Source organism: Neomonachus schauinslandi, chromosome 10 (assembly GCF_002201575.2).
Source record: "Neomonachus schauinslandi chromosome 10, ASM220157v2, whole genome shotgun sequence".
Classification (NCBI taxonomy): domain Eukaryota; kingdom Metazoa; phylum Chordata; class Mammalia; order Carnivora; family Phocidae; genus Neomonachus; species Neomonachus schauinslandi.
In genome coordinates this window covers 103,613,249-103,629,698 of record NC_058412.1, presented here as the reverse complement: position 1 = coordinate 103,629,698, position 16,450 = coordinate 103,613,249, and the positions used below count along the sequence as shown (strand labels likewise).

The window sequence follows — 16,450 nt, the reverse complement described above, 5'->3', positions numbered from 1 at the left end:
TAATAAGAAACAAGGGATGTTGCAAATGTCACAGGAATCTTCATCAAATTAATGAAATGTAGCAAAAACCTCACCTGCTTTTCAGCAAGAAAGATGAGCTCTGAACCTGTCTTGTCAGGTAATTGAGCAAGGAACCAGCATGCCATTGAGATGAAATTTCTTGCCAGTTAATAGCGCCATAATGTTGGAGAAGCCAAAGTTAGCTTTGAAAAAAATTGTCGTTAACCATTAGTTGCACCTGGGTCTAACCACAAGGAGACTCCACCTGTAAAGGTATCAAGGTGAATGGGTTCTCCAGGTCTTAATTGCCAGAACTGACATTTGGAAAAGCTGAAATTAATAGTCTCTGAATGGTTTCAGGTAACTTAATTTATTTTTTTGGTCTTCTAACTCTTTTTTATCTTTAAAGGATGTTATTCAAGCCATCAAGGAAACTGCATTTGTCACATCCGAATATCCTGTAATTCTCTCCTTTGAAAATCACTGCAGGTATAATGATGCGTTCTACTTGAAGTATCTATTACTCAATCCCCACTGCTGCTCTACATCTTTTTAAATAGCTGAATAGTTTTGGGAAGTGGTAAGGACACTTGGTCTTATGCAAAAAAAAAAAAAAAAAAGAGGGAGGAAAAACCCCCAAATCACTACCCCCACCACCACCTCCAAAAAAAAAAATACAAAGGGAAAAAAACAAGTCATCTTGATGTGTTTTAGAGATGCTTCCTCTAAAAGGTGAGAGATCAGGACACCTTGCTCAAAGTTCCACTAAGTTGGAAGATTTGGCAGTGGATTTGAAAGCAGACTTGATGAACTTGAAAGCCATTTTTTATTGTTTGCCAACTCTTATTTTGGGGGGGCAAAATCTAGTTTTCAAACTATACCAGTTAAAGTCTGCGGTATGTAACCGAGCATCTCACCTAGCATCAAGAGGACAAGCGTGGATTTTGCAGAGTGGGAGTTTTTAATCACCTAGGAATGGATGTTTCTTATTCTTGGACGGTTAATGGATGTTTGAATTTACAAATGCCAGTGTTCTCTCTCTCCAGCAAATATCAACAGTACAAGATGTCCAAATATTGCGAAGATCTATTTGGGGATCTCCTGTTGAAACAAGCACTTGAATCACATCCAGTATGTATTTTTAGCAAACCATATTTCTAACCTGAATGGATTTGTTTTGAAATTCATTTCTAAAGGGTCAAGTAGTGCTAGAGGACTAAAGATCTTCATATTTATTTAAATTCATTGGTATGGAAAGCTTTCGTGCTTCGGACAGATGTGTAGAGAGACATAAAATAAACATCTGGTTCAATTTAATTTAGAAGGTCTCGAGGTCTTTATGGTTTTTGAGATCTCAGTTGTAAAGTTTTGTAAAATGCCCAGGGGCCAGGAGTCTATACTCAGCATTTGTTCTCAACTTGGTTGTATGATAGAATCATCTACAAGGACTATTAAAAAACCTTTGCCAGGGCCCCACTCAGAGATTCTGAGTTAATTGATCTGAGTAAGGCCTGAGCATGGTGTTTTTAAAAAACCCTTCATGTGAATCAAATGTGCACATAGGGTTCAGCACCCATGGGAGCCCATTGCTGTGAGAAGTCCCCTAAACTGAAGTCACAGGAGTCTGAAGTTCAATCTCCCAACTCCAAAACAAATATTGGGGGTGCCTGGGTGGCTCAGTCGGTTGAGTGTCCGACTCTTGGTTTTGGCTCAGGTCATTATCTCGGGGTCGTGAGATGGAGCCCCAAGTTGGCCTCCACACCCAGTGCAGAGTCTGCCCGAGAGCCTCCCCCCACCCACTCGTGCGTGCACCTGTATGCGTGCTGTCTCTCTCTGTCAAAGAAAAAAAGTCTCTAAAAAAAAAAAAAAAAAAAACGAAAAAAACCCAAATACTTGGAAAATATTATACATCCATTTTTTTGAGCTTCATTTTTACACCCGCAAATTGTTTCATACAGCAAAGAACTTTTAACCTGTGGCCCATAGATAGGCTTTGTGAGGTCTGTGACCTCATTCTAATTGCATATAATTTTTTTTTTTGTATATAATTATTCCAGAGAGTTCATCACATTTTTGCAAGGATCCATAACCTCCAAGTGGTGAAGATCCACTGTGCCAAGATGTTTTTTTTTTTTTTAAAGATTTTATTTATTTATTTGACAGAGAGAGACACAGCAAGAGAGGGAACACAAGCAGGGGGAGTGGGAGAGGGAGAAGCAGGCTTTCCCGCTGAGCAGGGAGCCCGATGCGGGACTTGATCCCAGGACCCTGGGATCATGACCTGAGCCGAAGGCAGACGCTTAACTGACTGAGCCACCCAGGCGTCCCTCACTGTGCCAAGATGTTATGAGTAGTAAGAGAGCTAACGGGATTAAGTATAAAGTACTTTGCAGTAGTAAAAAAAAAAAAAAAAAAACTGGAAAAAAATCTAGGACACAAGGATATTTGCATCCTTTGCACCCACCCCCGATTGTCTTCAGCCTACGGACGCCATGCTGCAGGCTCCCTGCCCCTGTCCGTGCCGCATTCCCTGTTTTCCCTGCATGCTGGCCTGACTTTTGGCTGCCAGTGCCTGAAGCTTTTCCTGTGAGGTGGGGTGCTCTGGTCCCCGGAGCCTGCTCTGCCCATATGCGAAAGACAGGCCAGAAGTGCTGGAGAGCTCACACCCCTCCCCCTTGGCCCCCTCACTCGGCAGGAGGAACAGCTCCAGAGCAGTCAGGCTCCCCAGCCGGACCACATGCCTGCCCCCTCGGTGATAACTTGTCTGATAACACCCCCTTGGGGTTGGCTGCTTGCCTTCTTTTTCTCACTTTCCCACCCCCTGTTGGACATTCCTGAGGCTGCTGCCCAAATAGACTATGGGACTATTCACATCCTTGTCTCAGAGACTGATTCTGAGGGAACCCAGACTAAGAAATGGCCCTGATTTTTTTTTTTTAAAGATTTTATTTATTTATTTGACAGAGACAGCGAGAGCAGGAACACAAGCAGGGGGAGTGGGAGAGGGAGAAGCAGGCTTCCCATTGAGCAGGGAGCCCGATGTGGGACTCGATCCCAGGACTCTGGGATCATGACCTGAGCTGAAGGAAGAGGCTTAACGACTGAGCCACCCAGGCGCCCAAAACGGCCCTGATTTTTTAATTTTAGTTTTACTTAGGCCCTCTGTTTCCTTTTCCAACTGGGCTAAGGTGCTTGCTTCTGTGGAAAGACCCCTGTATGTTTCGTAGAGTGATATGCACATACATGATAAGTGTTGTGGGGAGGGTAGATGAATACACATGGGAGTAAGACCTCCCTGAAGTAAAAAGCTTTCAGTCTTGAGGGGGGCTGTGGGGGAGACACAAAACACACAGGTAAAACTATAGCTACAAAGGAAGATGGCCTGTGACCTATTGAATACTTACTAGAGATAGCCAGGTTCAAGAGAGATCACTGGGGAATGAACCAGTTACAGCAGGCTTTGGAAGGAAGCAGAATTTTGGCAAGAGCTTTGAGGCAACACAGACATAGGAATGCACAGTGCTTTGCATGTAATAAGTAGTAAAAGGATTACTTTTGGGAAAAAATGAATGGATGCATGGAAAAGATGAGTGGGTTGTTGGGTGGGTGGGGGCATACATGGATGCATGGGAGAATGGGGAATGGGTGGCTAGATATGGCGTAGTTGTATGGGTCAGAGGTAATAGAATAAAGGACTTCGCTTTTGCAGACATAAATCCAAGCAAACGAAACCACAGTAGAGGTCAGGTTTCAGTAATTGACCACTCCCTTCTTGATTCTCTTACTGAACCTACAAAACCACAATCCCAAGTATTGGGGTTACATCAGCCTACTGAGTAAACAGGCTTCCTAATACAGCTGAACACTTGGGGGGATTAGGGGAGCCCTTGACTTCTGCCTGGGAAAGCAGTTCTGACCCTAGCTATCACAATGACCCGTTATACTTTACCTGATATATAAAAGGAGCAAGACCTGAAGTTGAGCAGGAGCCCTCCCCCAACAGCACCCCAGGTCAGACCCAGCTCCCGCTGGGGAAGGTAGAGTGGCTCTACATAGCTCTGGGAGACTGTGGATGTCAAGTTTGCAGTCTAAGGCAGAGTTGCATGCAGTAGGCTGATTGGGGTTGGGGAATGAAAACATAAAACTGTGCGGACTGCCATCTAGTGGATGTTGGGCTGTATAACAGGCCTCCATGCTCACTCTGGGCTGGGAATGAAACTGAAGAAGCACATCATTAATTCAGCCTTTTCTGTTTATCTCTAGCTTGAACCAGGTAGGCCCTTACCATCCCCCAATGACCTCAAAAGAAAAATACTCATCAAAAATAAACGGCTGAAACCTGAGGTTGAAAAAAGTAAGTCAAAGACACACACCAGTGATGAAGCATACACTCATTGTGTGTTTGGACAATTCAGCTGTCTAAAATGAAATCTATTTTAAAACCACTGATGTGGAGGAGGAAGGGAGCATAGCAGTGTTGCATATACTTTTCAGAGTGAAGTGGCCACATTGACATTTAAGTGTAGGTTCTTGCAGTGGGAAAAACATATTCATATATTCATAGGATACAGGATTTGGAATGATCCCAAGGCAAAATGAGAAGAAAGTGAAAGAGGAACTATAGAATTTATCAAGATAGAAGGAACCAGCATTTTATCATTTAGTATGCTTTAAAGTCCTCTTAAAAGCCTTCCCTTTGCAGTTTGCCTTTGTGAGATATACATATCTAGGGGTCCTGGGTGAATGTGTGAATGTGTATATGTGTGGAGAGAGAGAAATGATTTTATATTTTCCCTGGAGATTTTTTTTGAAAATACTTCCTTTCGGCCAATCTCTTAATTCAATGAATTGGTAACATTAAATATTGGTATGATTACATTGTGTTTTTACCCTAGGTATTCTAAGTTTTATTTTTTTGAATTTAAATTCAATTAATTAACGTATAGTGTATTATTAGTTTCAGAGGTAGAGTTCAGTGAGGCATCAGTCTTATATGACACCCAGTGCTCATTACATCACTTGCCCTCCTTAATGTCCATCACCCAGTTACCCTATCCCCACACCTGTCCCCTCCAGCAATCCTCAGTTTGTTTCCTATGATTAAGAGTCTCTTATGGTTGGCCTCCCTCTCTGATTTTGTCTTGTTTCATTTTTCCCTCCCTTCCCCTATACTCCTCTGTTATGTTTCTTAAATTCCACATATCAGTGAGATCATATGATAATAACCTTTCTCTGACTGATTTCACTTAGCATAATACACTCTGGTTCCATGCACGTCGTTGCAAATGGCAAGATTTCATCTTTTGATGGCTGAGTAGTATTCCATTGTGTGTGTGTGTGTGTGTGTGTGTGTGTGTGTATATATATACTGCATCTTCTTTAAGTTTTAAATTGCAGTAATTATTATTTATTACAGAAGGAATACCATAGGAAAATGAAAACAACAAAGAAAAATATAAGAAAATAATAAAATAGCACTGAGTTATATATTTTACACATAGATACATGTACTATAGCTACATGTTTAGACATACATTTTTGATAAAACTGGGATCATGTTAAATATACTGATTTTTTAATTATCTTTAATTCAACCAATTGAGTATACTTACATTCCTACTACAGTTACTACATACTAACTTTTAATGTATGAAACACTGCAGAATTTATTATGTGGGATATGCTACCATTTAGCTGGTCCCAAATTGATGGATTTTCATTTTACTTTAAAAACAGTGATAAACCTGTGTCAATGTTCATTTTGTACGTTTGCGCAGCTTCTCCTTGGAATCAGTTGGTGCAATTCAAGTTGGTTGGCCAAAGCATATATACATTTTATATTGTGATGCATCTTGTTATACTGTCTTTCAGAAAAATTGTACCAATTTACACTCTCACCAAAATACAGGAGAATGCCTGCTTCCCAGTGATATTCTTACTGCTGGCATTTGGCCATCTTGTATGTGTGTGTGTCCGTCTGGTAGAAGGAAAACGAGACTGTGGTTTTTTGATAGTTATGTTTTTAGTAAGTAGTTTCTTGATATATCATTATCGATAACATGCTTCTATATCTTTTTCCATTTTCAAAGTTCTTTCGGGGATCTTACTGATGTATAAGAGCTTTCTATAGAGGATAATAATCTCAGGTCTATCAGTCACAGACATTTTTGTCCTGAAGTTGTGTCAGTCTCCAGTGTGCATGTCTCTTTTACATCACTTTAATATCATCGGTCTCGAAATCATGGGCTTTTGTCACCAAGCCTAAATCCTTTTCAGTGACTGAGCCTTCCTCTCAAACGTAGGACCAGAACTTTGGGCATTTCACCCACACTCCCATAGTTCCTTCATCAAGTGTAGACAATGTGACGGTTGCACGTCCCATGAGAAGTCCAGCCAGCAGGTCAAGGTGAGACAGTGGCCTTAGGAACATAGCCATGAGGAGCTTAGACAATACATTCCCTTCTCAGTGTTGATCTTAGGACTCCAGCTTTGCAAGTCATCTAGCATCTGTCACCATCTCCTTCCTGTTGGTTTTGAATAACAGAACAGCTCGAGGCTTTGAAAAGCATGATGGAAGCTGGAGAATCTGCCGCCCCAGTTAGCATCCTCGAGGATGATAATGAAGAGGAGATAGAAAGTGGTGAGTTGGTTTTCTTTTAATTTATGTGTCACAAAAATACTTTTTAAAAAAAGTTTATCTTTAAGTACTTTCTACACCCAATGTGGGGCTCAAACCCATGACCCCAAGATCAAGAGTTGCATGCTCTCCAACTGAGCCAGCCAGGCGCCCCACAAAAATATTTCTTAAAATAAGAAAAACATGAGTTTGTCTCCATGGACTCTTTTATATAATGTGATGGCTTAATTCTTATTAGTCAAGTGTGTATTCATGCACCAAGCTTTAATCTTTTGGTATTTTTTGGTATTTTTCCAAATGTTCCTTCCAGTTTACCTGGGCACTAGATTTTTGTGGCTTGATCATCTCCCTTCCTGTTGTGCATTCAGCTGCTCAGCAGAAATTCACAGCCAGAGAATCCTTGCTGTAGAAGGCAAGGGGTTGGAATAAAAAGAACATTTTGCAATCCCTTCCTATAAACAAAAGCATAAACTTCAAGGTTGTTAATGATGATAGTACTAAGGCAAGTTACAAGGAAAGGAACATGAGTTAGGGACCCTCAGGTAAATGATGGGTTGGTGTGCACACACAAAATGAACTCGGAATTCAAAGCCAGTATTAAAATTTCAAGTTAAAATTCTTTCAAATAACCAGCTCACCAGAATTATCAATATAGGTAGGTAATTTTAGCAAAGGTAGCCTTGCTTAAAATATTTGAATATTTGCTACTAGCTTCTATTTTACTTGGGCCATATAGCCACAGCCATAATATTTGGTTTTAAATGGGTCTTTGGAAAGGTTTGGAATGTTTTAGAAAATTATTTCTCCACTATGTGGTATGAAAATTGATTAGCAAAATGACTTGGCTTTACATTTTGCGTCTACTGGTTGGACAGTGCCTTGGATTTATGTAGTGGTTTGGGGCTAAATAATGTAGAAACACTAGCAGAAACTCTCTTCACTTACTATATAAACATCTGAAATATACGAGTAGACTTTAGGAAAGTTTGATACTATAGGTGAAAACCTGAAAGCTATGAGAATTAACTAATCTCAATAATAAAAATGGCTTAATAAAGATGGCTCACTATGGAACAGACTTCACCATGATGGTGTGTGTTGCATATCCAAACCAGGGGTTCAACTCCACTCCCAGAGAACAGGCATACTGACTTACTTTCATAGGTTGTATATGGCAGGGAGTGTCTAGGAGGGCGAAGATACCTGGAGTTATTTAATTGGTGACTGTTACAATGATCTATTACTGTGTAACCACCCCAAAATCTAGAGGCTTAAAAAAAACACTTTATTACTTTCTCTCATAGTTCTGTGGGGGCATCTGGACTCCCACTGGTGCTTCTCCCTCAAGTTTCTCATGCATTTGCAGGCAAACGACATCCAGAGCTAGAGTCAGCTGAAGGTTTGGTTGGGCCGGTTGTCCCAGATGGCCCACTCCTGTGGCTGGCAGTTGCTGTGGGAAGCTCAGCAGGGTCTGAGGACCAGAGCACCTCCATGTGTCCTGTCCATGTGGTTTGGGCTTCTCACAGCATGGTGGCCAAGTTTCTAGATGGAGCAACCTGAGAGCCAGTGTTCCAAGAGGCAGAATGCAGAAGCTGCTAAACTACTTTAAGAACTATGCCCAGAACTGGCTCATCATCATTGCCTGTATATTTTGTTCATCAAAGCAAAATTAAGGCCCACCCAGGTTCGAGGGGTTGGGTGAGTAGCAAGATCACATTCTAGAAGAGCATGTAGGAGAGCAGATATTGGAGCTGTCTTTGGAAAATGCTGTCAACCACGATGCCTATTATTTCACTTTTTTTTTTTTTTTTTGCAAATAATAAACCTAAACATGATTTAAGAATAAAATACTGAAAGGAATATTATTTGAAAAGGTCAATAAAATACTTCAAAAATTTGAAAAGATGAATATTATAACATTTTAGACGTTATTAGATCCTACAATCCAGTAAAACAAACTGCAGAATACTGGACTGAATTAACAAGGAAAATAATAATATGAATAGCAACCACCATTGTTGTACTAACTGTGAACGAAGCAGTTTGCATCACCACCTTATCTTTATATGGCCCAATGAAATAGGTGTCATTACACTCATTTTTCAGACAAGGAAGTTGAAGCTTAGAGAGGTAAACATAGTCTGCACATGACCCCACAGCTGGTGTACAGTGACACTAAGATTCAATCCCAGAATTGCCTGACTCCAGGTACAAGACCTTTTTTACCTTACAATACTGCCCTTCTAATATACAGGAATATGAAGGGAACACAAATACACAAAATTGTTAACATTTTTTTTAGAGAAAAAAATGTAACTGATGATAGTCAAAGATGTGAAATTTCTTGAACACACACTAACCAAAGATGAGGGTCAGTGTGATTCCACTTATCATCCTTAAGGGTACTTTCCACCTTTTATGCATATGTTCATTATTCCTACAAAATATTTGGCTCTGATGGCTCCCATGTTGTTCAGTGTGAACAGAAATAATCATGTGGGATAGCATACATGTAGAAAATTAGCTGAGAGGACAATTATCATCCACTTGAATTTCTGTTTAAGTGTATACAGGTTTCTGCTTTACCAGTTACATATTCTTAGTTTCCCTCAGTGATGCCTGGCTTAATTCTGGTCAACCAGTTGGCTATAATTACCCCAGTGTCACAGTACGATCCTACTATACATGAATGACTAGAGTCTCTAAATACTTCAACACAGCAGGCAAGAGGAAACCAAGCATAGCTCGAAAGGGTACCCTGCCTGGAGGCTGTAGAAAATAGAATAGCCCTTAGTCAATGAAAGCATGTGCCCATTCATTAGGCAGGATTTAGATTCAGAAGGACACGTGGCTTCCAGGACTGTAGTGACAAGCAGTGGGGAATGCCAAAACTGTGGTTGTGGGTATGTCTGCACATCCTTGCACAATCAAGGGATGGCAACATTCATTCATACAACTCTTTTTCTTTTTAAAAGATTATTTATTTATTTGAGAGAGAGCACACATGCAAGAGAGAGAGAGAGGTGGGGGAGCAGAGGGAGAGGGACAAGCAGACTCCATGCTGAGTGTGGACCCCGATGCAGGGCTCGATCTCAGGACCCCGAGATCAAGACCTGAGCCAAAACCAAGAGTCAGACACTTAACCAACTAAGCCACCCAGGCACCCCTTTTCATACAACTTTTTTAAAGTCGTCTCTACCACTTGTATGGGACACATTCCTTGACTTCAAGTAGTTTATATCCGGCTGGCCAGGTTAGACTTAGAGATATATGAACTGGAAATTTACTAATAATGTTGGGAAGTTTCAAAATCTTGGTTACAGACTGTAGGTCATAGAAATCCAGCGGTCATGGAAACTCAGTGTCAAGTTAAGAGCACTGTGCTAAGAATCCAGAGAAATCTAGGTCCATATCTTACTCTGTGACCTTAGATTTGTAAGTCATATCTCTGAATCTATTTCCTCATCTATAAAGTGGACACACTGGACTAGGTTTTTTAAAGACCTATTCCAGCTCCTTAAATCCTTTTTTTCCTGCCAAAGGCCTATATGACCTACTTTTTTTTTTCTCTTTGTAATCATCTACCTACACTCATCCATCCATCAAAATACCAGTTTCAAAACAGGAGGGTGTCTGTCTGTCTTGCCTCACTTTTTTTCCATGTCTGGAATAACACTTTGCAAAAAACAATCCCTCAAGAAATTCCAAATCTAAGACACCATCAGTTGAAAGACACCATTATTTTATGATGACTAGGAAAGAAAATGCTTCCAAGTAATTGTAAAATAGCATCGATTAAAAGAGCATGTTACAACATCAGAAATACTACTATGTGAAAAAAAAATGCATCTTAGAACTGATGGAATAGTTTTTTTCATCATAAAAAAAATTTCCAATTCTTACGGGTCTACTTCCCACTCTCAGGAGTCCATACTCAGAAATTATTTCACTGTTTTTTCCAGTAGTGATCACTCATGAATTTGTGTTGGCCTTGTCCTGAGGCCTATGGGTTTCTCCTGATCTTGACAAGTTTTTAGGCAAATCCTAACCTGGGAGCTTTTTGTAGAGTGGGGATCATGGGAATCCAGATCTCACACCAGCATGTGGGTGATTCTTTGTCCACTGACAGCCCTGGGATGATACCAGCCTCAGGAAGATCCAGAGTTCTTGTCACTTTCTGGACTGGTGGACTGAGTCCTCCTGTGCCTCCTTTCACAGCCTGGGCCATGCTCCTGGGGCATCAGCTTTATTTAGCACTCACTTCCAGCCTCCCAGTTAGCATGAGCCCTAGGAATGATTCTTGTGTCTCTGAAATCCAAGCCAGGGTTGACAGGTGGTTTACAGGTGCAGTCCAGTCCTCCCAAGCTCTTTCTCTTTTATGTCACACCACTCCCGGCCACATGTCACTATGCCCTCAATATTCAAATACATATTTAGTCTCTTTTTTAAAATTATCAAGTGTATTTTCCTTTTCTCGTATCTTCCTTGTGTTTTCCCTAAGTCCCAGGGAAGCTCAAAACACCCTGTGTAAGTCACAGATATTCCTGAGTGCTTGAGGCTTTAATTTTTACAGTTAGTGTACTGGGATGGAAATCATCACTCACTTAAGAAGAATGCATTAAGCGGGGCGCCTGGGTGGCTCAGTCATTAAGCGGCTGCCTTCGGCTCAGGTCATGATCCCAGGGTCCTGGGATCGAGCCCCGCATCGGGCTCCCTGCTCGGCGGGAAGCCTGCTTCTCCCTCTCCCACTCCCCCTGCTTCTCCCTCTCCCACTCCCCCTGCTTGTGTTCCCTCTCTTGCTATGTCTCTGTCAAATAAACAAATAAAATCTTTAAAAAAAAAAAAAAAGAATGCATTAAGCAACACGCATGTCAAACATCATGCTAGATGTGTGAGAAATAACAGCTAACAAGATGTGCTCCTTGGCCTTGAGAGCTAGTGAGAGTTTTACTTGAAAAAGTTTGCCTATTTAAATGTTCCCATCTTCATTTAGCTTCCTTGCCTTCTGAAGGAGTTTATGCTCCACCCAAGGTTCTGAAGAAGATCTGACTAATGGGCAGTAATTTGGCTTCATGGATTTTCCTTTTGTCTTTCACACAGCTGACCAAGAGGAGGAAGCTCACCCTGAATACAAATTTGGAAATGAACTTTCTGCTGATGACTTGGGTCACAAGGAGGCTGTTGCAAATAGTGTCAAGAAGGTCAGAGTCTCGGTGTCCCTTTTTTTCATGATTGTCAAGAAGTAGTAGCTAATAGTTATGAATTTTAAAAATGTGACAACTACAAGAAAATAAAGTAGCCTATAATTCCCTTTCTACATTGGGTGACCAGAATCAGTATCTTAATGCAAGCTATGCACAATAATAAGTTAGAAAAGACATTTGAATTGCTCATTAGCCATGCCCAGTGTTGACCACCACCTATTTGTCCAGTATCCTTTAAGTAATATCATTTATTGCATTATTATAGGTGAATATGAGATTACAACAGCAACCTGGGGACAGAGGTTAGCCTGTTGACCCACCCGATTCTCCCAAGCAAGTCCTCATTAGAAAACCAGTCCCACCAGTTAAATATCTCCTCTCCCTCCTAATGTAGAATAAACATGAAAGTTTTTCCATCCGTCAAACTGTTTAGCCAAGAAAAATGGCCATTATGTACCTACTGTGTGCAAGGCATAGTCTAGGCCATAACAACCCCAAAAAGATCAAAACAGGCTTAGTTTCTGCTCTCATGGAGCTTATAGTCTGATGGGAGTTTATTGGAAGGGAGTAGGAAACAGACAATAAACTATCAACTATATAATTACAATTTGTGAAAGTGCTAGTATGAAACTAAAAACTAGTGCTAAAATGGAGAATCACGAGGTTGAGGGAATAAGGACACCAGAACCCCAAAGGTAAAGAAGAACCAGCCATGCACAGAAGTAGAGGAAGGGCCCAGCTATGAGATAACAGCAACTGAACAACACTGAACAGAGTGGGCTGAGTGAGGGGCAGAGGGAAACAAGATGAGATTGTACAGGCAGGTAGGAACTAGATGATATGGGATTTGGGAAGCTACTATGAGAAACTCAAATGTTAATTCAAGTGGAATCTGAAGCCACTGAAAATGTTTAAAGAAGGGAGCAATGCAGCCTGATAGGAGTTTTTAAAAACCACTACATGTGACCGTATGGAGACTGGTTAGAAGGGAGCGAGAGTGGACGCGGGAAAAGCGGTTGGGCCAGACTGTTGCACTTAGCCAGACCCCCAAGGCTTAAACCAGACAGTAGAAACAGGACTGAGTGGGTTCAAGGTCTACTGAGGAAACAAAAATGATCCAACTTGCTGATGGACTGAAGGTGGGCAAGTGAGCAGGAAAGAGAAAAATGAGATGACTCTCTGGGTCTGAGTCTGAGGAGCTGGGTGGACAGTGGGGAAGACTGGAAGAGAAAGAACTCAGTGTCTCAAGTGGGACAGGATCTTTGATGCCAGTGAGATACTCCAGGGGCAGGCCACCTAGGCACCTGTAGCCTTGACCCATGACGCTGCTTTCATTTCCTACCTGTGTGACCTCAGGTAAGTCACTGAAGCTCCCAGTGCCTGGGTTTTCTCAACTGCAAAATGAAGATGATAATACCTATCCCATTGGTCCATTGTGAAGAGTCGTTGGGTCTAGAATATGTAAAGAGCTTCCTATGGTGCCTAGCACATGGTCATTCCCATTAAGGCATTCATTATTGCTGCTCTATTATCATTTTCATCTTCACCATTGTTGTGAGCATCATCATCACCTGTATCTAGAATTAGAGGAGAGGTGGGGCAGGAGATATAAACTGGGAGTTCAGGAGATAGGATTTAAAGCCATCGAAATAAGTGAGATGATCCATGGGTAGAGGCAGAGAAGGCAGGCCAGAAAAGAAGAGCAAGGTATGTCCCAAGAGGTAGGAGGGAAATAGATGAAGGAAGATCAAGGAAGCCAAGAAACCAGGGGGAAGATGAAAAGAAAGGTGTTTTTTTTTTTTCCCCCTGCAGCTTAATTGAAATATAATTGACACATAACATTGTGTAAGTTGAAAATGTATAGGTGATGATTTGATAGATTATGAAATGATTATTTCAATAAGGTTAATGAACATATCCATTGCCTCATAATTACCTCTGTGTGTGTGTGTGTGTGTGTGTGTGTGTGTGTGTGTGGTGAGAACATTTAAGATCTGTTCTCTGAGTAACTTTCAAGTATACAGTAAAATGTTGTTAACTATAGACACCATGCTATTTGTTAGATCCCCGGAATGTACTACTAACTAGATGTTTGTCCCCTTTGACCAACACCTCCCCATTTCTCCCACCTCCTGGCCCCTGGCAAAGTGGTTGGTTTTTGACCACTGTTGATAAACTCACTAAGAAGACTCAAGAGTGTCCATTGCTGGCAACATGGAGGTCATTCGTAACCTTGAAAAGAGAAGTTTCAATGGTATGGTGGGGGCCACTGAAACAGACAGATGTGAATGAGTAGAGACTATACTTTTGAGAAGTTTTGCTATAAAGGGAAGCAAGGTATAGGCTGGTAGCCATAGCAATCTGAGGAGTCAAGGGAGTGTTATTTTTAGAATGAATGAATCTAGAGTGTGTTTGCAAACTTTTGGAAATGGTGCCGTAGAGAGGGAGAGATGAGTCTTGCAAGAGAGAGAAGAGATAACTGCCTGTGAGTTCCTGGAGAAGGTCAGAGTGGATGGTATCCATGGTGATGTGAGGGTGTGGTCTTTGATGGGTGCAGGGATTCTTAGTCATTGAAGACAGTGGATGAAGGATGAAGATGCCAGGAGGTGCATGCATTTGGTAGTAGCTGAAAATTGGAGAGTGTTTGAAAAGCAAAGCCTAAGGAACACTTAGATTACGCCCTTCCTCTTCTGATAGAGAGTACTGCCACTATTTGGAGACTCTTGGATGCCTACTAAGACTCAGTGCCTACCTCGATGCTACCTTACCACATAAAGCCTTTATCAGTACCCACACATGAGTGTTGAATCGAGTAACCATTCATGCTTGCCTGCCCTTTTCAGATCAGGAGACGTGGCCACATCAAATTATTTTCCAAGCCCCATGATGAAATAATTAAACTACTATAAGGAAACATCTAAATAGGAAAGACTATCAACAAAGGAGGGGAGATAGTATTAAGATTTATTTTTCTGGTATGTAAGTCAGGCTGTTGTATCTTTCCAGTACTTATTTTGTTGATGGCTTTATGTCATCAATAATTTTCCACCTTCACAAATAAATAGAATAACAAGCTTACATATATTTATTTAAATATTTATATATATATATGGCTAGTAAAATTGGGATTTTGCCCTTTAGAGAAGTAAACAAATTATTACCTTCCTCTAATTTAGGCTTCGGATGACCTTGAACATGAAATCAACAAAAAGGTAAGAAAATCATTACCTGGTGCAATTTGTTTTCATTACAAAATACCATATGTGCCCCTCTAATATTGAACAGTTTGTATTAAATGATGTTACCTCTGTCTCCCCCTCCCACTCACCCCATGGAATGTCAGGCTTACTGTTTATCATATTCACATGCTTAATGCATCTAACTACAAGAGTCTTCGAAAGAAAGAATTATTCACGGTGATGAAGTGATTAAATCCTGATAAAAATCACAAAACTAGGGCAGGTGAATAAGATGATTCTCCTTAAAAAAGTGTTTAGTGCAGTCAGGCCCTTAGTTGGCATTAGAGATTCCATTCCTATAATAGGAATGCGTAATCATCAACACATTGAATTTGAAAATAAAAATGACCTAATAGGTCATCAGATGTCCCAGCATACTAGAAAGGTGGTCTTGTTTCCGACTACACTGGCATTTTAAAAGATCATTAGTTAATTTCACACTGCAGGCATTCTAGGACTTTTATTTGCTGTTCTTAGATATTGACTTTATTATAAGTTGAGTTAAATTTTTAATTTCTTTTGTCCTCTTTGACATTCTTCATGATCCCCCAATGGTTTTATTGAGTAAATGCAAATGGTTTATCTTGGTGTTGAGACTGGTGGCCGTCGCAGGCAGAAATTTGCCTTGTAATTTGACTCCCATTCTTCAGAGCTTCAGAACATCATGTCTGGCTGTCTGTGGGGCCCTGTCTTATTTGGAATGAGACCCTATCTTCTTACTGTCTAAATAGTGAGTTTGGAATAGTTATGGATAAGTCTGATCTCAGTCCCTCCCATGATGTTCATGAACTGCTCTTCTAGAGTTTCAGGAGCTTTTGAGGTCAACAAAGCAGAGGTTGGTGTTTGGTCACTGCTATGTATTAGCTAAGTAGCTGTGACCAAATTGCTTTAATCCTCAAGGCCCCAGTCTTCTCACATGGTCAGTGGGTGGGACTCTAATCCTTACTCCACATGATTACTAGCAGTAATGAAGTTGTGCATGCAGGAATTCAGCCCAGTGCCTAGCACATGGTCCTGGTGTTACTTACCATCATTAAATACCCAAGAAAGCAGTCAGACATGGCCTCTGCCCTTGTTTAGGTGGACGGGACATATAAAGAAATGACTAAAAATAAAAAGCAAGTTACATTATTTGATTATTTATTTCAGGTTTTTATTGGTGAAATCAGTTTGAGGATTTAGAATGTTCAGATTGTTAAATCATCGGATAAGACAGCCTGACCATTTTTTTTTAAACTAGTCCATTCCTATAAATAGTCCATAGGAATGGACTAAGTGGTTCATCCACCTGTATCAGTCTATGCAGGAAAGTGGCACAAAGTGGATAAACAACTTCAGTGTGTATCAGAATCCCCTGGAGGGCCTGTTAA

At 40.9% G+C, this 16,450-nt stretch overlaps 1 protein-coding gene across 4 annotated transcripts in view; it reads left to right on the top strand.

The window, feature by feature from the left end:
• Positions 1-16,450, top strand: part of PLCB4 (phospholipase C beta 4) — a 163,366-nt gene that overhangs the window by 82,153 nt on the left and 64,763 nt on the right. For 2 of the 4 annotated variants that reach the window (XM_021688953.1, XM_044918548.1), the window contains exons 13-18: positions 410-489; positions 1,047-1,131; positions 4,264-4,354; positions 6,545-6,640; positions 11,738-11,838; positions 15,018-15,053. In XM_021688953.1, the coding sequence (XP_021544628.1) occupies positions 410-489; positions 1,047-1,131; positions 4,264-4,354; positions 6,545-6,640; positions 11,738-11,838; positions 15,018-15,053 (489 nt within the window). The remainder of the gene's footprint in view (positions 1-409; positions 490-1,046; positions 1,132-4,263; positions 4,355-6,544; positions 6,641-11,737; positions 11,839-15,017; positions 15,054-16,450) is intronic. The other 2 variants (XM_021688952.1, XM_021688951.1) reach the window with 1 other exon arrangement.